This window comes from Atractosteus spatula, chromosome 6 (genome assembly GCF_055471065.1).
Source record: "Atractosteus spatula isolate fAtrSpa1 chromosome 6, fAtrSpa1.hap1, whole genome shotgun sequence".
In the NCBI taxonomy this organism is placed as follows: Eukaryota; Metazoa; Chordata; class Actinopteri; order Semionotiformes; family Lepisosteidae; genus Atractosteus; species Atractosteus spatula.
In genome coordinates this window covers 58,903,997-58,928,035 of record NC_142711.1, presented here as the reverse complement: position 1 = coordinate 58,928,035, position 24,039 = coordinate 58,903,997, and the positions used below count along the sequence as shown (strand labels likewise).

General features: G+C 35.0%; 1 protein-coding gene across 2 annotated transcripts; it reads right to left on the bottom strand.

Annotated features, from left to right (window-relative positions):
- Nucleotides 1–11,619: 11,619 nt before the first annotated feature.
- Nucleotides 11,620–23,959, bottom strand: c6h5orf22 (chromosome 6 C5orf22 homolog). Of its 2 annotated transcripts, XM_088919785.1 has the most exons (9): nucleotides 23,793–23,959; nucleotides 22,811–22,956; nucleotides 20,922–21,071; nucleotides 19,659–20,139; nucleotides 18,238–18,300; nucleotides 17,361–17,482; nucleotides 15,400–15,466; nucleotides 15,016–15,155; nucleotides 11,620–12,912 (listed from the first exon to the last, which is right to left on the bottom strand). In XM_088919785.1, exons 1-9 carry the CDS (start codon nucleotides 23,862–23,864, stop codon nucleotides 12,801–12,803), a joined length of 1,353 nt encoding a protein of 450 aa, XP_088775911.1. In that variant the 5' UTR covers nucleotides 23,865–23,959; the 3' UTR covers nucleotides 11,620–12,800. The 2 variants fall into 2 exon arrangements, with proteins under 2 accessions (XP_088775911.1, XP_088775912.1); XM_088919786.1 differs by lacking the exon at nucleotides 15,016–15,155 and having other exon boundaries at nucleotides 12,782–12,912.
- Nucleotides 23,960–24,039: the final 80 nt, after the last annotated feature.

Genomic DNA, 24,039 nt, shown 5'->3' with positions numbered 1-24,039 from the left:
CATGAAACTTCACACAATCTCACTGCTCACTCCATGTTAGTTAATCTCTGTTTTGCCTTCTGGTGCACAATTTACACTTTGTCCAGGGCTTCTATCATCTATCCAGTTCCACCTACAAACTCCTCACTTTGCCTGCACATTTACAAAAGGTTTGTTTTCCGAACATACAGTATTGTTACGGATGGGGGTGGGTGGGTTACAAAATAGTGAATTTCAGGAATTGACTGAGCGGTTTAGCCGATAAGTAAAATAAATATTCATAACCCCCAACTTGTAAGTGATTCCTTTAGAATATACCCAAGCAGCTGGCGTAATTAGAGGCACAGGAATTCTTTATTCTCTGGCACAGCATTGGTGAAAAGAGTAATAATCCAGGCACACTTGTTTAAACAAATATTTATTAATGATGACAAGACAAACTCTCCACACAACAAAACATACAACACACAAGTTACTATGTTTACACTATGTACAAACAAGGTGTTCCAGAGGCTTTACATCCTAATCACCTAAAAAATCCCTGGACTTTAGTAGTAGAGAGATAAGATGCCTTTCTAAGTAAATGTGATATAACCTGCAGTTACATTTCTCTCTCTGCAAAATGCTGCAGAATAAATGGGATTCTATCTCCCTTTTTTAATGATGTACCCTAAGCAGAAAAGACATCTCTAAGAAATTCCAAGTTCCCTAAAAACACAGAAGAGCAAGCTGTCTCTAACAAGATTCAGTCAGGTTTGTTTGGATGATCATGAAGTAGGGGCTCCCGCCTGCCACAAGCTTCAAGTTCCAACTCCTCTCTTGTAGTGTGACCTTCTTTCTCTCCTCTCTTCTTGTCCTCTCCCTCTTCTTGTTGTCTGTTCTCATCCTCTTCTTCCCTGCTTCTCTGTGGTTTCAATGTGGTCTTATATGGTGTGTATTTGTACACTTCCTAGTCACCCATAGCTGTAACAATATTAATAAGGCTATAATAGTTGTTTTTTTAAGCAAAACTACTGGACAGAAAAAAAATATATTGTAGTGAGTCATTCATTAAAAACTTAGAATTTTCTCCTCCTTTTGTAATCCCTTGGAAATACCCGATTTATTCAATAATTATACTGTTACAAGGAACATAAAAGTATTACTAATGCTTTTCAATGGTGATACATTTACTTACTGTACAATCAGCTTTTACATTTACCCATTATTAATTGATGTGCTATAGATCACACATTACTAAACCTTTTAGTAAAAGCAAATAGTCAAATTTATCAGCAGACAGTGTTTGCTATCTGCTCCATCTAATTTAAGAGGGCATTACTCTGGGCTCCTTTACACTGTCTGACTAGAATGATAGCTATGACATGCCATTTATATGGTAATGAAGCTAAAACAAGAAATGTCAAATCACCTTGATGGAATATTTTACCTTAGTCTTATACTAAGTCTACAGTCTAAGTACTTTAAAACTCATTTATTAAGTTTCCAATGTCACTTCAAATTTAAAAAAAATATTGGATATGTTTGTTTTTCTTTGAATGGTACTGAAAAAAAATCAGATATTTCTGTATGTTGTTCCCAAAGTAAATTGTGCATCACAGCCAATATGGGAAAACTGGAGCCAAGAACAGAAAACAAATGCCTGGTAATAAAATAGGAATTGCGTTGTTTCTGATATGACATTCTGAATTCCATCTCAGTGGAGATCTCACTTTTCTCCAGGTGCTACAGAATCGGAATTCCAGGTTGATCAGGTAGGGTCTTAGAACCACCTTGCCACCTTGGAATTGACATGCCAGAAATCAGGAAATAACCTTGTCATTTATTTTTGTTGTTTATAAACTTTTGTAACATTCTGTCAAGATTCACTAATATGAAAATACTAACTTAATATTAAAATGCATACAATCTGTGAACCTATTGCATATACTGTATATGTTCAATTTTGGCATTTGGAGAGTCAAGATAAGTGATTATGTACTGAGAGACATTAAAAACCCAGCAAATGAGTACTGAAATAAAAAGCTTTTGTTGCACATTTTAATGTAGATCCTGTATCTCAATCCCACATCACTTACGAATTGTGTGGTAATTTATAAATATACAGTACATATGAATACAGTGTGTCGTTCAGTCTTTCTGGATTCCCAATTGTTTTACCATTTACATTAGGAAAAATGGGGGGCCTTGATTATGGGGTGACTGTAGACACAAAGGGAAGAAAAAGGAACAAGTCCAAGCTTGCAAAGATAATGACATGCAAACTCAAAGTCAATAAAGTCCTGAAGTCCCCAAACCTGTTGCTCACACCCACTTTTGTCACTCCTGGACAATCATGATTTCTGTAATTTACTGTAGTCTTTAATCCATATGTTTAAATCAGCATATCATTGTCAGCTTGTTAATTGTGGTTTTCCTTGGTAATTGTTGATGCCTCATTTTTCATTTTTTTATTCATTTCTTGTAATCTCTTAATCTCTTACACTTGTAATCTTGTAATCAGTTCTTGTTCTTTCTGCAATCTCCCTCACGGGATCAATAAAGTATCTATCTATCTTGAGGACAAGAATCAAGAATCAATCATGGAGACCGGGACAGAGCATTAGAGGTGTTTGGCCTGAGGCCTCAGTTCCATCCTTGACACCTGTACTGGTATCTGTGCTGGACTATTTCATTATGATTAAAGTACTATAATCTTGTAAAATCACACTGTTGTGAAAATGTATTTGTGTAGAGTATTTGTACAATACTTTTTTTTGAAGCACTTGCACCTTTGACATCACTAGAATAGTTTTTAGCCATGACTTAAAAATGTTAAACTGCAAACACTAATAATTCCAGACAAAGCACACGTAAGAGAAGATATGCACATGAGGCAATAAAGAACAAGATTTGAGGTCACACGCAACCTTTAATCAGATTACTGTACTGTAGTCGGTGAGTACCTGTAAGTATAATGACATAGAAGGACAACAAAAGTTTTTTGGAAGGGAGAAGCAGCTTCAAATTAACACATCCTATGCTTACAATTATTCCAGATAATCTCCATTCTAGAAATGATTAAATAATCAATTAGCATTATGCATGACCCTAATAATCATGCCGTCTTATACAGGGTTGTCTTATTAGCAGATAAATCTGAAAAGAGTAGGGAACTGGGTAACAGTATTTACTAGTCCAGATGAGATATTTCACAGTACCTTTTTCATATACAGTGATTCGCAATGCAATGCCCTTGAGGAAGTATGAAGACTTTATTATTTTCACAAGGAAGGTCTATTAGAGAAAACAGATCATGTGAAAAAATACTGTAGTTATCTGCAGACATATTATGCATTGAAAATCAAACGAAAACATTGTCCTTGTCTTTCATTAAGTTGTGATGATTATGAGATTAGATAGTAAAACTTTCCCCGCAATCCAGTATCTGATCACAAAGGGCTCTGTGCAAGACATAATCATTGAAAAAGATCTGACAACTTTAGCACTGCAAATTCAAGAGAGCTGACAGCCACAGAGTATGTGAGCCCTTGAGTTAAGGATTGAAAGCCTGAAGCCTAGCAACTGAGGCAAGCCATGTCTGAAACTATTGTTTAAAAATGGTGGAGAAAAACGATAGCTGTGCAAGGAAAAAAGATCTTTCCCACTGTCTCTGCTCTCCATGTCCATTGGTGACTTTTTATGTTTAATTTTTTAATTTAACTTTAGATTTAGGATTTTAATTCCCAGCATTTTTCATACTTGAGGTTTTGCTCAATGCAACTTTGGACATTACATTTGCTTAACACTTAATATTAATTTAACGTACCTTCAACATATTTTCAAGTCATCGCTATTGATACCATGTCAACAACATAATTTAAAACCATTTTAATTAATTTAATTAATTATTTCAAATACCATATAATCATATCCTATTATGCCTATAGTCAGGTCTATAGGGTTTCAGAATGAACTGACTGTTTGATCTACTAGCCTGAATTGTACGTAGCCCTTGGGTAAATATGCTTACAAAAACATAGCATTTACTTTAAGGGTAATCTCATTTTTTTCATAATTTTCATAAAAACAATTTAAACATCTTTGGTTTAAAATAAAAGGCATGAAACTGGTGTGTTACACAATCAAAGCACTTTTTTGTTCAAACTAGTAGCATCGTTATCCAGATTTTAAGAGCACACTGTACTGTACTTAAACATTTTTTCTCCTCATTTCTGGGGAAATGTAATGAATATTTGAGCATGCAACAGAATGCAAAATCCGTCTCACATCATTCCTATTCAATTGCAGACAATGTACACTGGCAGAGGGCTCAATGCATCAGCAATGCAGCAGGGCACACGGCTTTTTATTCTTCAAGTCTATTTTTAAGGTATTTACACACAGAGAGCAAATGAGTATTTTTTGTGTAAATATAGCAGAGACCTTGATGAGATAAAACAGTGACTGTCTCTTATTTGTTATTTGTAAATTATAAACATTCATGTTAAATTCTTCATGACAAGGGGAGGTGCTGGAACTGTACTCATAGGTCTCTAAGTCCGAAATTAAGGGATACAGTACCAGAGATGACCTCCAGCACAAACCGATCACAGGTTTTTAAAAAATAATTTGTATAATGTCTTCTACACAATTTGTAAAACCTCGTGTTTTTTTTTTTTATATTTTTGATATTATTCGCAAAATATATCAATAACAAAAAATGTGTCTGCAAATAAACAGTAATGCTGATAAGCAATTACTGTCCTTCAAATAAATGAAAGTTTTAAAATTTCAAATGAAAACGATTTTTCCAGTCCATACACAGTCCGTGTATACATATATAAAACAAATGAAAATGCTGATAATATTGGGTTGCAACAAGCTCAGTTTTTTAGATACCTCTCTGATACATACTGTGAGTGATACATCAAAGTCTAAAAGAAAAATATCTGGAAGTGACTCTAAACTACCATCCAGAAGTCCTTAGCAGCCATCACTGTGTTAGCACACATGTATACATGTTACAAAGGTCTGAAAACAATCCTTATAAAGTCAGCCTGTGTTGATGGAAAGACACAGTAACTTTTGCAATCTGTCAGTAATGTATTCACACTCAGTCAACCATGCAGTGTTACAAATGCTAAACATCTGTCTCCTATTCTGTTAAGCATATACTATTATGTTCATGGAATGTTTATACAAAAGCAAAATTGATTAATTTTGAACAAGGCAAAAGTGTAAACTTTATAATAGTACTATACACGATAAGGTCAGTCACATTTTTGCTGAGTTAACATTTAGAAATAAGAGTGCAAGAGTTAAACAGCCACAGTATGTTATTAATGTACTGTCCATCAATATCTTATGAAAATAATTTGTATATGATTGTATATGCATGTTTTTAAATTGTAAATCCTTTGAAACTTTCTGAAAGAGTCTGGATGTACTTACATCTTAAAAGTCTGGCATATAGTGTAAAAAAGGCAGATGGCAGAGGGCTGAAGAAAATTGTGGAACAGATAAAAATATTGGTTTTGATTTTTTTACAGTTACAACCTAACCTATGCAATTTAATGTTATCTTGCAGGCTTCTGTGTCAGAAAATAAAGCAGGTTCCGTTTTTGGACAAAGGGATTCAGAAGTCACCCCTGTAGATGATTCAATGGGGAAGACTACAAGTGGCTTTTGCTCTGAAGAAGCAAGAAGTAGTTACTAATGAGATCATGAATTCACTTAGCTATTTCTTGAAACGGACTGTGGAAAAAGTATGAGTCTATGATGTGTAATAAATATCATGAGTGATTTTCCTTTGGGTAAGATGATTACTAATGGAAAGATAAAATGAATCTTTTAGGGTTCAAAAATTACTGGCACAAGAAGGACTATTATGGTTATTTTATTTAGGACCCTTGTAGGAGTAAAGCATTAATTCAGCCAAAGAATCAACCACAAAATACCTTATAAGAAGAAATGTCTTCTGTTATCAGACCTCAACAAGCCTGCTTTTACTTTTCATTTCAATTCTGTCCTTGGGCTCTGGTTTCATCATTGAGATTGAAATTATCCACAGGATTGCCTTACACTTGTAATAAAATGAAATAAAATTCCCTTCTAACTTCCTCTATTTGAAAAGAAAATCCATTTCTTCAGCTTGTGAATTATTAAACTTCCTCAGCAATGTCCTTTGTGCAATGTGGTCACCAAAACTGTGCTCAGTACTCGAAATGGAGTTAAGTCTTGATTTTTTAGTGTTTATTTTAAACATTGCTTTCTTCCTTGTTGTCTCTTACACACTAATTTTGTTGCTACCAAATAGATGTCGTTCAGTGAAATGTTGTTGTGTCCCCCAGCTGCAATGTGGTCTGCTGTTTCCAAATCACCAGGATTTATCAGAAAACACTCAAATATATATTTGTTATTTATTTTAAAGTTTACAGCGGTCGTGTAGACCAGTGATGTTGAATTATTATATTAATGTAATCCAGTACAGGGTAGTAGTATTAGATACTTGCAAATCTGAGTTGCCTGATTAAAGAAATCAAGATTATAAATCTTCCGTGATACAGTATCAAGCTGTGTAAGCAGCTGTACTGTAGTTGCTCATGTACTCCCTCCCAGGTTATTGCATGTGCTTGAGTGAATCAATCACAGCTGCTTTTTATCATTTGACAGTGCTGCTGCAGTCTATTGACACTGAATTGCATTGCAATATTCTTCTCTGTGTTCTTATTTACTTCCAGTTTACAAATCACACCTCAATAGATACCAGTTAGGACAGTTCACCAATGAGTTTCTCACCAGCGCTTTCTCTCTGCTCAGGCTGTTTCAAACTTAAGCCCCCTCTCTTCTCACTGCCTTGGCAAATTTGAGGTCGTCGTCTGAAGTAAAATAGTAAAATAAAACGAGTAAAATAAAAAAAATCAGAAACAAAAATAGTCAATACTAAATAAAAAACTTTTAACTTACACAGAAGAAAACACCACAGATATTTACTGCGTATGGTCCTTAATATACAGTATGTGGAAGATTAATGTCCATTAATAAGCAGGCATTATTGTTTCATTACAATCAGCTATTGTGAGGCAGCACAACGAATGCAGTGTCATTAAATTGGACACAGTTTACAATTTCTTCAAGTTTGTACTGGGAAAAACCATGGCATAATATAAATAGCAAAAAAGGTATTGGAAAATAAACAGTAATGCTGAAAAGCAATTAGTGTCCTACAAATAAATGGAGGGTTTCAATATTTCAAAATGAAGATTTTTCCACAATCCATGGAAAACTAAGTGCATCCTTACTGTAATTTTATTTACAAGAATGGAACATCATTTAGCTGGACACATTACACGATTTCTTAGAGTTTGTATTGGGAAGCCAGCACAATGGTTGCCCCCATGGAATAGTTAGAAAGGGCGTCAGTTACAGCTAATTTATAAATGTTTTCCAAATCTTACTCCTACTTATCTGAAGATCTTGCTACTTGAATCTAATAGTCAGTGATTACTTAGAGCCAAAAACAACATTTCTTTTAAGATTACAAAGAATTCGAGAAGGCTGTAAAAGAAAGTCTTTGGTCGGATGTGACTGGTACATGTGGGACCACTTACGAATGTTTCATACTATTTGAAAAGTCTTTTTTACATTCTGACTGTACTTGCCAATCTGCATGATTCTATCTGTTTGTGAATGACTGCCTGTGTAGCATTTAAAGTGATTTATACTGAAAAGTAAAATGTTCACAATCATCTCTATTTTCATGTAACTGAAGAGTTGTCTTATGTGGCTAATATCTGCTCATGTTTTTAAGGAAAAGATAGGCAGCTGTTTATCTTTATTGTCTGATAAAGTGCCTCAGGTAATGCACCTATCTCAAGCATTGGCTGACAATTTGGCTTGAACAGTCATTAGTTTAATAAACAAAATATAAGACATTTACCTTCTTATATTACAGAAAAAAAATCTTTGCCTGCTTAAAGGATGTTTTGAGGCAGTAGAAGGTTATTAACATAGTTTGGAGTAAAAGAGCATACATGTTCCATACAGCCATTCTAGAACCATAATACTCAGATAATATTGAAAGAATGGCTGAAGTACTTTTCTATTAATAACTTGAAAGACTTTTCATAACACAATCCCGACCTGATTTAATATTTAACAAAATCACACAATATAGTAATGAGATAGAAATTAAATAATTTAGAATGTTAATTTATGTAATTATACTCATTCATTGTATTTTAATTGCTGCATTCGTTGTTGACTTGTTAGTCAACAAATAGGTACACTATTAAAATAACTATGCCTTCCTCAGTAGTGCTTCTAATGATGCAAGTTACATTGTTCATTCTGAATTCTTCACGTTGCCATGATACTACATCAAAAGAAACTAGAATCACAGTCTGCTGAAAACTGAAAAAAGGAAATAAATAACTGTTCTGTTGAGAAACATCTGTAGGGCTTGCAAATGTAAATCAATTATTGCTCTACTTTTGAAACAGACCTTTAACAGATAGTACATCTAGACATTAAAAGCACATACTGTACTTGTACTGTACATTGAAACTTTTAATTTTCCTACAGTTTAATATAAAGTAAATATTTCATTTGTACACTGTATACATCTTTATGCAGAGATGCACAAAAAATTCCAAAATGAGTTTATTAAGAATGTGCAGAAGTAATTATTCACAGAATCTTTCCAGGACTGTTCCATCCTTCTGATCTCTATGCATAATCACTTGCAGTGTCTACAGTATAAGTAATTCCTGGCAGAAATGAGCAGCACATAAGCAGGATGGAGGACTGTAGTATGCTCTCCAAAGAAGTATGCTTGGGTAATGTTGACAACTGAAAAACAAACTGTGAGTGAGAAAACATTTTGGGAGGCAAAAGCCAGAAATGTGAAGATGTTTTTACCGATTAATGCCTTTCTACCCTAACCTTATGGAAGATGATGTGTGATGATGTCAAGTTGATTTTTGTGTTGTTTAAGAGAATCAGTGAAGCTACAGTACTGTATGTCAGCGTGATGTGGGGATTTCCTTTGCCACTAGAATGATAGTGGTATAGCCAGAGGACATTCTGGTCAGTGATACATTGAAAAAAAATCCTTTCCATTACTACTATAGCTCCAGTACATAAATATCACTACTGTATATATATCTATATTTGTTTTTACTGTTCCTGTAAAGCACTTTGAGAAGCTACTACTGTATATAGGCACTATATAAAATAAAGTTTATTATTATTAGAGTAAAAAAAAACCTTGTGTTTTCCATGGGTTAACTTTTTTCAATAAGAGGATTACCATGAATTTGGCTGAACTCCTTACCAGTTGGTTAGGAGTTTTAAGAGAGAAGAGAGATAAAAGGAATATTGTTGAAGATTTAACCCAGACAAGATAACAATATTGTTCAGCTTTCTTGATAGACTTCAGTTAGGAATTCAATATGCCAATAGTTGAATTTAATTACAAGTGGCAATGTTTGTTTTTGATTAGTTACTTAATTTTGAACTTGCATTAACAGAAAAAGTATGATTACAGTTGAACACTCTTTGCTGGTGTTTCCGCCACTGAACCTTAACATAACTATCCCACTAGGCACTATAAAATGTAATACATATTCTAAGGAATGAACGAACTGTTTTGCAAAGTTAATGACTGCTATTTGGGGCTTAATTTCAAATGTGCTGAGCATATCAAATTGTTCAGATTCCTGAAAGTGGATGTTTTCGTAATTTGTAGAATTATATTTTTCTGGTTTTGACTATTTAAAATCAGAGTTTGGACTTGTATGTTTGGAACAGATGACCATAGCAAAGAAACAACCACTCCATGTGGAATCTCTGAGGAAGCTGGTACTGTACTTCAGTAAGCAGCATTACCCTGGCATTGTGTCTGAATTGCAGTGTTGTTTCATGAGATATTTGTAATTTGGTCTGCATAGCATTCTGTCAAACTTGAAAAGCGTTATTTTCCCTGTTTACAGAAAATTGGGGTGTAGCAGCATATTATCATCCTGCTAAAAAAAAACATTGACTCACATAATGGTTTCCACCTATTGTATTGGGAACTGTGAATTTCTCACTTTCCCATTGGGATGTACAAGTGAAGTGGTTTCTCTCACAGACGTGATGGTAACTACAAGAGAATTGGTCTCTGCTGGTTTCTGTTAGAATGCAGTGGTTCTTCTCTATGGTACTGTGGTCAGTATTGTTACAGCAGTTCCAACAATGATCCAGCAATGAATTACTGTGTAAGTGGTTTTTATGGCTGACATACCATTGAACAGATATAAAAAAATCGTTTTTCAAAATTTTAACGTCAAGAAATGAGGTTAAAAAAATGAATTATGTATATTTTGTACTTGCAACGTGCAGTAGTTGTAATATAATGTAGTACACTAATACATGGAAACTTTTGCAAAAATCCCATAAATTCATAAAAGCCAGACAGTATTTTTGATACAATAAATCATTTATTTAGTGTTGCTTAGTCGCTTGTGGTACTGTCTTTAACTGGTTCTGTTCTTATCTGACTGGCAGGCAGCATTTTGTCTCACTTGGCTCTCATAAATCTCCCATAACCCCAGTCAATCATGGTGTGACTCAAGGTTCAGTCCTGGGTCCTCTACTTTTTATTCATTTATATGCTACCTCTCGGCCAAATTATATGGAAACATGGTCTTCAGTTTCATGGCTATGCAAATGATACTTATGTTACAAATTTGTCCCCCTCTGGTCTCCCACTTCCGTCACTTATCTCTCTTGTTTGTGTGACATCAAACTCTGGTTGACATCAAATCCCAGCTGGATATACTTAAGGATTTCACAGTAATGGTGGATGGCTTCCCCATTCACACGTCAGCCTTAGTCAGAAGTCTGGGAGTCACACTCGATCCTCTCCTGTCTTTTGAGCCATATGTGAAAAATCTGATTAAGACATCTTTCTTTTACCTTAGAAATATTGCCCGCATTAGGCAATTTTGATCTCTGAATCATTCAAGCAGTGGGTTTCATAATAACCACGTCTGCGACAAGAGCAATAAGCTTCTGTAACTCAATACTCTGACATATTTGTTCCACACTTTCTCATAATTAGACAATTTTTGGAATTCTTTTTTTATACAGTACTTCTCGGTAGACAGCACCGCTTTTTAATGTGAAAGGGGTCAGAATTAATTAAGAATAACATTCCCAGATATCACAATGCCTTTATATTTTTTATATTTAGATACTGTCCTTGACAAATATTTAGAGAATGATCTACTCATCTACTATAAAAGTTAATCTTTTCTAGCATGTTGTATATTCCATTAATCCCAAGGAAAGTAAAGTGGAAATTGGATTTAGAGAAGGTAGTGGAGACATGCCAGTTCAACAGAGCAGAGCATGTTCAATGCAGACCAAAAGATTATGTGGATTAAGAGACACCTGAAGAAGACTCCACAGCCTTTTTTCTACATTTCAGTGTGTAAGTAACATCTATTTCCTGTGCAGCAAGAACATTTATGTAGCTCCTATTTTAACCGTTATATCCCTTTAAGCTCAATTACAAAATTTTAATTCAGTTACCAGTATGAAAAAAAACTAAGTAAAAAAAGAGAGGATTTTTAAGAGAGGATTCTGTGTTTCTGTAAAAAGGAAGCAAACAGCTTTTTAATTTTCTTCACTGTTTTATGCATACAACTGTAATTAAAAACAGGAAATAAATGAAGAAAACTTGAGCTTCAAGTTGAGATGAGATTGGGAAATTGCTGAAAAACAGGTGCTGACAATAATACGTCAATCATTCAAAAAAACCTCTAAACAATGGATGAAGTCAAATCATTCATGTCTAAAAATAACTGATAAAAGAGGTGAAAATCCTACGTAATCTTTAGCATTACCACAAGCTACTGAAGAGAGATAATATCCCAATTAGCATCCAAAATCTACATGGATTATCAAATACGGCAGTCTTTGATCATCATTAATAACGTGTTATCTGATTGATGGGTAATTTATGTTTTTGTCTCATGTTGTTCAAAAGTGTGAAAGTATTGCAAATTACTAAGTAGAAACATTTGCATTACTTATCTTACATTATACAGGTCCTTTTTTTCTTTTTATATGCCATAAAATGTCTGTGCTCACTGTATTTGTTGTTTTGAGTGCTGGGTTGAAAACCATTAGATATATAAAGATCTATATTTTTTTAAATTTTACATGTATATTTTGATTTACAGTTATATTTTTGTCTCTGTCTCATACCACTGACAAAATACATTTGACCTTTTGCTCCTTGTTTACTATTGGGTATAAATAAGGCACACGAAGGAAACTGTAAATAACAAACATTACTAAATGTCCATACTGTTTCTGGTATAATTACACTTCTTAAGCTATGCTTTATTTCCATTTCAAGGCTATTTCTAGTTACGTAACCCATTTGTGTTCTGGAATAACTTACAATTCATCAGATTTTCCATTGACAGACCATGTACAATCACAATTCAAATAAGGCAAATGAAACAGATAAAAAATCAAAGTCATTTAAATAAATACTTGAACTTCATTATGTACTTTTGGCATTTCTGCCCTTATTTAAAACACCTTAAACCCCTTTTCAGTCAGTAATAAAAAGCTTAGTGTATTCATGTAAAAAGTACTGTTACAGTTCTCTGACAATTACAGAATTACATGAGCAGTTTTCTTCCTGGTCTTGGATGAAAGCAAGACATATGTAAATACCAGAACAGAACAGCCAGCCTGCAATGGTCTCACACTGTAGTATACCAATCTGCTTTTTTAAGACATGTTTTTCATGATAGCTGTTCTGATGTGTCAGCTTCTATTTAGTATTCATTATGAATGTCAAGAGAGCCATACAAGGACTTAAGCATGCTAAGTACTCTGCTTTGGATGGAGTCCACTTGTTCAGCAGGACAATAGTCATCCATACTGGATCTGAAATAGGAAAAAGAACAGAACAATCCATTTTATTTCTGATTGATGTAAACAAAAATAAAATGTTAAGGAACAACAGGTAGTGCAAATGCAGCATTGTAAGTGATTTCTTAATTGCTGAAGTTAAAGTCTTCCCTATAACATGCTCTCATTTCAGAATACCATTTTTTCCAATTCTCCCCCTACAATACACGAAAGAAACCCTTTATTTTTTAATGTTTTGTATTGGATTTATTATATAAATATAAGTAATAAAAAGGGGATAGAATTTTGTTCATCATCCTTTCAAGATAAAAGGAAGCCCTCAAACATTCCAAGCAATTTCTTACTGGTATTTTTCATTTTATACCCATGCAGTTTATAATTATCAATAATTTCCATATGTGCATGGCTTCCTGCAATAGCGCCGTAGTTGGTGTAAAACATTTTATTTTATAAGATTTTGCATAAATGAAATGATGAAGGTAATAGGCTTTAGCAACCAATTAAAAGTGGAAAACAGGCATCTAGGATATTTTTTGATTATACTCAATTCAAATAGTGTAGTTAAACCCTAATTAAGGCAGAGAAGAGGTCTGATTACAACAGTGAGCTTTACTGGGGTAAATTACTACATACTGTATATGTAGGGAGGCAGAAGTAGGCGAGATTAGGTTTTGACATCCTCCCAAGTTCTTGTTTAAAACTACATTCATTTTATAAACTACTTTAAAGAAAATAAATTTGAAAAAATAAGAAGGATCTTGTTTTGCTTTTTGGTGTGTAAGTATGCTTCCATCTGGAGTTTTATGTATGAGAGAAAGCCAGTGTGCAGAAGGAGTAAAAACTGATTCTTAGACTTTAAATATATACAATTTTGTTTTTGCAATGAATTTCAGCTATAATTCCTATAGATTTTGGAAAAGCTTCTTCTGTAATAATTGCCTAACTTAGTGTAGCTACACTACATTGCTGTGTATTTGATATTTTCCCTCAGAAAGGAAAGAAAGAATACTACAAAAATGTGTATTTTACCTGTGCAATGAAGACTTCTGATAAATTACAATAAATAATGCAATTACCATTTCAAACAAACAGGTTTTATAATGCTACCTTTAGAATGCATATTTAAGTCTCAATTTTAAATCCATGTTAGTTATGTAGTGCATGTGTGAGCTAAATGTTTTATTTTTAATGCAGGGTAAAAGGATTTAGCTTAAACTGTAAAGATGATTCAACCTCAGGGTTTCTGCAAAACAACACATTTACTGGAATTCCAAGTGACAGAAAGCACTTAAGAATTTTATTTGCCTAACAGATGAAAAAGCTTTTTTACAGAAGTATAAATCTTTAATTATGAGTCTGTACTGAAAGAGAACCTAAAGGGTACTAGGCAATGATGTATAAGTTATCATGGCATATACTGGCAATGATGTCAGGCACTGAATTGTTCAAACCATTCAATCACACTTCAGTGTGACTCAGCCTACTTTATTGAAATGAATGATTTATATAAATGTGAGTGTATAGCAAGATGTAGAACAACAGAAAAAATAAACTAAAGAAAAAAAAGAATTGCAGAATACAATAAAAATACATCTAGGTTAGGTACAATGCTGTAAGGGAAAGAGGCAGAATTATGCAGTAAGGCTACTTAAAATACTGTTTAACAGCTAAATTTGTACCCTTCATTACCTTTGTGTTAAAATGCTACATGCATGTGTATAGTCAAAACAGTACTGAGCTCCTTTATGCTTCAGGAAAGATAAAAATCAGTTTTAAATAATCTTAGCATAAGTGAGGGAGAAGTATTTGAGGTACTGTAAGTAATTCAGCAAATCTACAGGGTCTGATGCTGTTCCACCAGTTATTCACAGTCCATCAACAGAAGTCTACCATTCTTCTCTTTTGAGGGGAATAATAATATTAAAAAATAAATTAAAAAGCAACAAATCGGTTTGTATGAGTTTGTGATCACTCTTACGCATTATTACATTCACAGTTCACTGACTTTGGCTTGGTCTCCACTCTTCCCCTTCCCCTCAAGTCCTTCGTTAAATAAAGAACATTTATGATCACCTTTTTAATTCAAAGGACAGTGGTTATAAAGCTAAACAACATTACCTTGAAATGGTTATGAGTGTTGGCTTTGGCAGCATTTTTAGTATAAGGTTTACAGCCTCTATCAGTCCATCAATCTCTTTATCAGTGCTAATATGGTGTGGCAGCTCTGAAAAATCACACGTCAGACCTGCCTGGTGGACCTAAAAAATATTTTAAATGATTAAAAAATAAAAATAACATACCATTAAGCTGTATTTTTTATATGAAAAAAAAGTTCAGCAGCTCACGTCACACATACAATTTGCTTAAAAACACAAAAGAAAAAAGAAATCTTCTTCAAAGATGAGTCAAAACCAACACAAGTAATAAAGAAACAAAACAATACAAACAAAACACCTGGATGTGAAGTTTACATTTTACACCTGAAAAAAAAAGACACCTTACCATTTCATAGTCAGGAGATCCCATTCGATTTCGCAGGCTATGTATGAGTTTAACAAGAGGTTTCATTCTGAAAGAAAAAGCACTGACGCATTAGATATGCACATTTTTAAATATCTCAATATCCCAAAAACTCAAAAATGCTATTGGTTCATTTGTTGACCTTCATTATACCGCATTTATACTCTCAGTGTACATGAAACAATTTCAATCCAATAAGAAAAACAGTACAGAGGGACATATAAAACATTTACATCCCAACAAAGGCATCCTACAGTATATTGCAACTAACATACAGATCTGAGACATTCCATCTGCAGAGAAGAAAAAAAAAGAGAAAGGCTTTCATGTTAAATTTCCTTTTCTGACCAATAATGTTAAGAGATTCTAGTACTGAGAAATGTAAGATATTGAAATGACTTGAAAAGGTACTTTCCAAAAACACAATCACTCAGTATAGCTGAGTTATAGTAGCCCACTGAAATCCTTTCTCAAAGTGTACTAAACTCTAGTCCATATGGAACTAGAACATATGGAGATCCTGCTGGAGTGTATTCTGAATTTATTTCTTCCATATCTTCTTAATGGACACCTACCTAAAAATTAAAGAACTGATTTTAAATATTATTAAAATACTTTAAATATTTCTTGTGTTTCTGAACTCAAAAGTGAACATACATGGAGAATAGATATTTATTTTCACTGTTGAATCCAACTTCTAATATTAATATTCATTTTATGTTAGAAAAGCATGAACAGAAGCTGTAGTTACAGAATTCCCTGACAACTGGATGTGTGCCTCTGAGCACATTTTAAATTTAAATACAGTACACATCAGAAATAGTTCTCTTGTTTGCACAACAGTACAAGTGACAAACTGTACAGAAGGTACATTTAAGATGAAAGAAAACCAAACCTGGGATTAAAACTGAAAACTAGTTTTTAAGAAAACTAAAATCCTTGTGAACTATAAAATCTCTGCAATATTAAATTATGACAAATATTAACATACATATTTGCGACTGCAAATATGTAAAATATCCTCACACGTTGACTCGCATCCAAAAGAGCAACAACATCCATAAACATATCAGTAATGTTTTCTCCAAAGAAAGTTGGGAATCTAAAATGTCAAAAATCTGTCATGTCCCAGCTGGACCCTGATGTTACACTAAAATGTTAATGCACGATGCAAAACGTTGCATGACTGATGTGCTGAAAGGGGAGGATACATTTCTCTGATGTTGTAAAAGATGGTCTTGTTGTAGTCACTAAAAGGTGAATATTTATTTGGCTCTCAAAACTATCTTAGTAAAACATGATTTTTGACAAAAGGGTTCCACTCCACCTTTGTCCTTCTTAAATTCACATTTATTTATGAATTGATGTTTTATCCAATTTATTTTATGTTTTTTGTAAAGAACAATAAAATATACATTTCATATTTTGACTGGTGAAAATAAAAAGATTAAGACAAACCAGATGTAAACGTATGATCAGATGCGACAGAAAAATAAATTGCACACAGGTTTGTAGCCACAAGCACTTAACATTGTAACCAGGGATTACACATAATATGTAAAAAGAATTGGAAGAAGGCTCAACGGCCGAAACGTTGTTTTCTTTTCAGCATGGAATAAACCTATTACTTGTTAATATGTAAAAATAAAGGTATCTATTAAAAAATAATAATAATGTTTAAACTTTTATGTCATTCTTGGGGTAACAAACAATGTCAAATGACATTTCAAAAAGGATTCTTCACAGATCATCACACACTTTCTGCAAAGAATAAGAATCTTTAATGCAAAAGCTGGGCTGCGTGAGATCAGTCATGCACAACCACTGGCTGGGAAGGGGTCAAGTGAACTGTCTGAGTTACTCTGCAACTGTCTCAGCGCCATGAAGAAAATGGAAGTCTTACAGTCAGAGGCCCATTAAAAACACAAATCAAAGCATTTTACCCAGGGTTGTCCGCCCATCTGTTCAAGGTTTCCTCACTGTCGTCTTCAACAAAGTCGGCAAAAGCTGCCTCAAGGTCTTCGAGCTGATGGACTCTTCTTTCCACACAGTCCAGCAATTCATCCTGAACAGTTAAAAAGGTAAAGAGAAAAAGGTTAGCACAGTTACCAATGGAAGTCCGGCGCTGCATATTTATTAGGTTTATGATTACATCCATCCATTTTCTAACCACTTCATCCAATACAGGACTGCGGGGGAGCCGGAGCAACGGGCACAATGAGGGGTACACCCCGGAAAAGACGACAGTCCCTCACAGGGCACAAAGCACAAACACAACCACGCACACTCATGCCAGGGCCAGTTTTCCCAGAAGCCAATTAACCTGCCAGTATTGTCTGTGGACTGTGGGAGAAACTGGAGCACCCAGAGGAAACCAACTCCAACATGGGGAGAACATACAAACAGTAAAAAGCACCCAGGAATTGAAACCAGGGCCCCAGAGCTGTGAGGCAGAAATACGAACCACTGCACCACTGTACTGCCCTTTTTTAATCCATAAAAAGTGTAAATTCTTACTCACTGGATTTTTATAAGGTACACAGCTGTGCTTGTAAAATATATATTTTAACATTATTAGTTTATGTTCTAAGTCATGTCTGTCTTTATGCACATTAAATGGAAAAACTGAAAATACAAATATTCAGAAAATCCTTAAGGCAATCAATGACGTCTTGGATAATCAATTTATTTTGATATTCACAATCACTTTTGTGTGACAGGGGTAAGCTACAATTACCATGACATAAGAGGTATTAATTAGAAATAGTACAATTTTAGTTGTCATAAACCATTGATCTGGCTATGCATAACATTAAGTACCTCATCTGGGTCTTCACAAGGTTTCTGGAAACTATACAGCTCTTGCAGAATACAGTATTCCTCCTGTATAGAAGGTGAAAGAACAAAATAAAATGCAAGTTAAATGCCTTGTACTTAAACTTTAAAAGATCAACAAAAAAAAACAAGTTATCATTTTCTTTTCTCCTGACATTCCGAATTTTGTTGTGACTATCAATGTTCATGGATGTTTTTGGATTTAAGGAGACAGTGCTTGCCTAGATACTGCTTCATCACTAGAAACTACCAATCTAACAGAACAATTGGTTACCTCTGTCCAGTTTACTGAGAAGAAAAATTAGATTTAATCTCTGAATTATAAAGTTAAGAGACTCTGTGTAATTTTTAACTAAAATCTATCAGGACCGATGACAATACTTGCATGTGTATGTGTTTATGTATTGTTGCATGGCTAGGACTATTGTTTGTTTTTAACTTGTATTTATTTTATGTTGAGTGTTATTTGTTTTTTTGTGTATTTTTATGGTAATGCCATAAAGACAAATTTCCACCCTTTTGGATAGAAGATAAAAATAAAGATACTTGGATGAGCACTAACTCACTTTTAGGACAGTTGTGGGAATTTTAATTTTCACATCTCAAAACATTAGTATTTGGGCTTTGGTATTCACCTCCATTATGAAAGTATATTAAATGTATATGTATACTAAAAGTATTAATAAACATATTAAGGGATAAAAGACCTCCTTTTGCCTGCAACTGAGCTATTGCAGTGTGGCAAAGTCAATTTTATAAGCAATGACAGGCTTTAAAAACAGATATACAGTAAAACAATAAACATATAAAACAAATTGGGATTAATGTTTTGACCTCATTCCAAGCAGCATACAAATGTCAGAGTGTCTGAATTTCTCTTATTTTAAGAGTAATACTTCTGACATTAACTATATTGAAACACAACCAATAAGTGTGCTTACTGAACAAATTAACTGAAACAAATACATATGGGGATTAAAAAATTGTGCCCCGAGGAAGCTGTAATTAATCATGCCACTGAAGTGACAACTCATTATGAAATTAGTTTTTATGCTTCAGTAAAACTGTAGGCGGTATTAGGATATAACAGTTACAATAGAATGGAGACTTATGTACTAGTAAATATCAGTGACAGAACAAAAATCCACATATTTCTGGCAGAATAAATAAAAAAAGAGAAATGCAAGTCCTGCAAAAAATCTAAAGCTGACTAGAGAAAAAGAAATGTTATACTGTATTCCAAAATAAAAAGCCTGCAGTCAGTGGAGGAGGGCATGACAATGGCACAAATCTCTATGGATATGAAAGACATCTTCTTTGTGATTATATTGCACTTCACCGCATTCAAAACATTTTTGGCTGTGGAAGAGACCGAAGAAACCCAAGGTACATATCTTTGCCATTACCTGGGTATACATTTCCTTGAAGGGGTTCTTGCATGAAAAGAAATCCAGGTCAATATCCAGAATGTAAGCATCTGTTTGCTGGATAACTGGGAGGATTCGTTTCACGGGGTCTGTTTCCGAGTCCAGTTTGATTTTTGAAAGGCAGCTGGCAGAAGATCCTCTGCTGGGCTGTGCTATTTCTCCATGGCCACTGCTACTTGTTGTGGACTTGCTGCCCCCTGCTGGTTCCACACTCATGTCTGCAGCAGCCCAGACACCTGCAGCTGTCTTCTTTGCCAAGGACTCAACTTCATCCAGCCCATCTGTAGGCTGTAATTTAGGTCTTTTAGCAGCGCACTCCATGGTTTCCTCCTCTTGCTTCCAGGCATTTTCCACTGGGATAACTCTGACAACATGCAGCTGTAAAGGCTTCTTATTTTCTAGCTGATCTTCAGGGACATAGAGGCCATCGCTTAAAAAATAATCATCTTTACTCGTCACCCTGAGACACACAGAAAGAAATTGTGAAGGTTTCTTGTTACATTGTTCAGCAGAGGACGAGGTATGAGCCACTGTAACATGAAGAATTAACTTATCTCTCACTATATTGTGCATGCATCATCGTGATTAACAGGAAAAAGTGCTAAGAAAACCTGTGTCAAGATGAAGAGTAAGCTCAATGTTGCGCTCTCTAACAGTTGTTTAGAAATGATGTTATGGACCAGTAAGTGTACTGAGAAACCATGGAGCACAATCATAGCCTGAAACATGAGGCCCTGTAGCTGAATGTGCATTTGAACGAGAAAATCTTGTGAGCCCATCATCTGAAATTGTTTTAAGGGTTTCCTCAGACGATTATAGGACAAGCTCAAATACCAAACGAAAGAGCAACAAAAAACAGACTGAAGAAAAGTAAAAAGTCAGGCTGAAAGAAAAACCTGGCATTATGAAAAACAAAGAGCGTTAGAGATAAAAAGGCAAAATAACATTGCTCATTTAAAAAAAAAAGTTAAGTAATTTGTGATGTATGTCATATCATTTGCCAAACCGTTTTTTATACCATATGTTCATTTTCCATTGAAAATAAACACTTACACATCCAGCTATTAACATGTAACATTTCGAGATGTATTACTGATGAACCAGCTGGTTGAAACAGTGAAATCTAGCCATATTCTAATGTATTAGTAGCACAATGGTTACTGTACATTTAACCAGCAATCACATAGCCTACATAGCCAATTTAAAACAATGCCAAATCAACATGTTGTACTATGAATTTACCTGATTGTTGTTGTAGAGGAATCCTTCCCAACCGACATATTGTGCTCCCCCTCTGTAATCTGTTGTGCCCAGGAAGGATGAAGCCACAGGACATTAGATAAATGCCCTGCATACACCATGGGCATAATCCAATTCTCAATACTTAGCTCACTGGAAAGATATTAAAATATCAAATAAAGCTTAAGACTAAAATTCAAGGAGACAGATTAATGGCTTTTTTCCCTAAGAATTTATGCCTACTTATTACAGAGCTCCTCAGGTTGTGGCAAACATTATTAAACTACAGACTCCAGCAGACAAAATATATCAGGTACTATAACTCAGCTTTAAACGTTAAAAGCTTTGTGAAAAGAAAGTCATGAAATACAAAATACTTGAATGCACTTAATTCAAAATTAAATTGTTATTTGAAATGAGTCATTGAAAAAAATCCGATATAGACCCCTTAGTCTTCTGCTACAGTCATCAAGTTGTGGTAGCGATAGAGATAAAGTGGGAGAGTACTGAGAAAGCAGTGGCAAAAAAACAGCAAAGATTAGAAAGGAATGTCTTATTTTACTTTCTTGCTAGAATTCTTCGAACAGGCAATGAGAATAGTAGAGAAGCATTGATTTAAAAGGGTCAGGTAGAGGTTCATTCGCTGCTAAAAAGTAGGGAAAGAAAAACAACACTTGGTCTGTGGAGCCTTCTTCAGGTGTGAGGGAGGGAGAGAAAGTACAGTAGCAGATCAATATGGCATAGCAGGACAAAACAACAGAGTAGGTGAGAAGGGGCGGGGAGCAGTGGGGAAATGGGCATAAAGCAGGTGAGAATGAAACTAGAGGACAACAGGATGAGAGGTCTGGAAAGCCTAAATGATGAATTTAGTAGCAAACAGCACAAAATATTTAGATATCTAGAAAGATTTCGAAAACATGCCTCATAAAAGAGCGATTATCAAAAGAAAAGCTACAGGAACCCATGGATATCTACACAAATGGATCCGGAACCAGATCATGAACACAAAATGGCATGTTATGCTAAAGGATCTGTGCAGATGTAAGCAGTGGTGTGCTGCAGGAGTGAGACTGGGGCCAACTCTTCTCTCCACAGTTTAGATTCGGATATAGTTAACAACCTAGGTGAATTTGCAGATGATGCTATGCTAGGCAGAGTGGCAAACAGAAAGAGCGGAAAGGGAATTTTTATAAAGAGACTTAGACAAATTCATGAACTACGCAGACACAAGGAAAATTTAATTCAATATTAATATTAATAAGTGCAAAGCAATCAACACTTCTTAAAAGGAACACACTAATTCACTTAATATTGCATGGGTGATTCGGTCCCACAGCAAGCTAAAAGCAGGGTGGCAGGGTGGCGCAGTGGTTAGCATGACTGCCTCGCAGTGCTGGGGTCCTGCGTTCAATTTTGAACCTGGGATGCTATCGGCATGGAGTTTGTATGTTCTGCCCGTGTTTGCGTGGGTTCCCTCTGGGTGTGACAGTTTCCTTCCAAAGGCATACTGGTAGGTTAACTGGCATCCGGGAAAGTTGGCCCTAGATGCGACTGTGTGCGTGTCTGTGTCTGGGTGTGCCCTGCGATGGACTGGCACCCAGTCCAGGATGTACCCTCCTTGAGCCTGCTGCTTGCTGGGATAGGTTCTGGCTCTCCCGCAACCCTGAATTGGAAGAAGCTGTTAGAAATTGGATGAAGGGACACATGGACAGACAATCAGTGTTCGGGTCAGGAGAGAAAAGACAGTGAGAGACAGATGTTCTTTTTTTTTTTTACTCACACAGCTATCAAACCACAGGTAAGATGTTCATGAAAAAACAACCATCATGTTCATTTTCATGTTTGTTCCTGCAATCTTTTCAGAATATCTGTGACCAATGAACACATCTTACCTAAACAGCTCTTCTTTGTCGAACACGGTGTCAGCAGGCATGTTGACAGGAATAAGCAGGTCAGGGTGGGAATCTAAATGGATCATTTTGATGTTCTTTATAGGTAAATGTCTGGAGCCAATGGCGCGATAGATGTGAGGTAGCACCTGTATTAGAATAAAGTGCAGAGATTGCGATTGCGGTTTGTAAAACGAGCAACGTGATCTGTCAACTGTTGGCTTTCCCATAACTGTACTTTGTTACAACAGTGTAGCATTAATAGTACTCTTTATTCTTCGGGAAAATAGCTGGTAATGTCCAAAATGTATTTTTTATTCTCATTTTATTTTTGTGAGGGTCTTAAACTGTAACCATATATATATATTACATTAATTTACCCGGAACACTTACAGGATTGATGTACCGAACATGTCCTTTAAGAAAGCGTTCAGGGGGTTACCATTGAAAACAATAAGTACAGAAAAAAGTAGCACTAAAACTGAATTAGATATATAGCAGTTTAGTTCTTAGGGCTGGGCTATAAATAATGTCAAGTGTTGGATTATAAACAATACTGACCACAGTTCGCAGTGTTAAACGAGGTGGTGAGGAGAGCTTTCACAGCTTATACTAGTGCTCATAGGTTTTCTGAGTAAAGGCAAAATACAGCATATCACACTAAGACAAATCACATCAACAACGTAGATGTGATTTAAATACTGTATATATATATATTTGCAAATATATACAGTACGTATGTACATGAGGCTATAAACAGCACCGAGGCTATAAATAGCATAAATAAACATTGATGACAATATTCCTTCTTGTACAGTCTTCGGTATTCACTATACTACAGGGTAAATACTGTATTTTACAATCAACTATGAAGGGATTATTGCTTTCAATTTGGAATTCGTATTCTGAAAGCTGGATATATTAAGGCTGTAAGCAGGGAAAGGAAACGCAGACAATTACATAAAAAAGTGAAACTGGTACTCACATCATGATGATCTTCCACTATCCAGACGGGGACATCTTTATAAACTCTACTTGGCGCTTGAGTGGAATTCATACCACCTCCTCAGAAAAAAAAAGAAAAAACAAACCACTTGCCCTGCCTGCCTGCAGTTTATTTTAGCCTTGTTGACGGGAGGCCCGTCTCAGTGTAACACACGCCGTTTCCTAGCCGCGATTGGTGGAGCTGTCCCGTCTCTGCATGCGATTGGGCTGAAGTCGTCCGTCTCGGT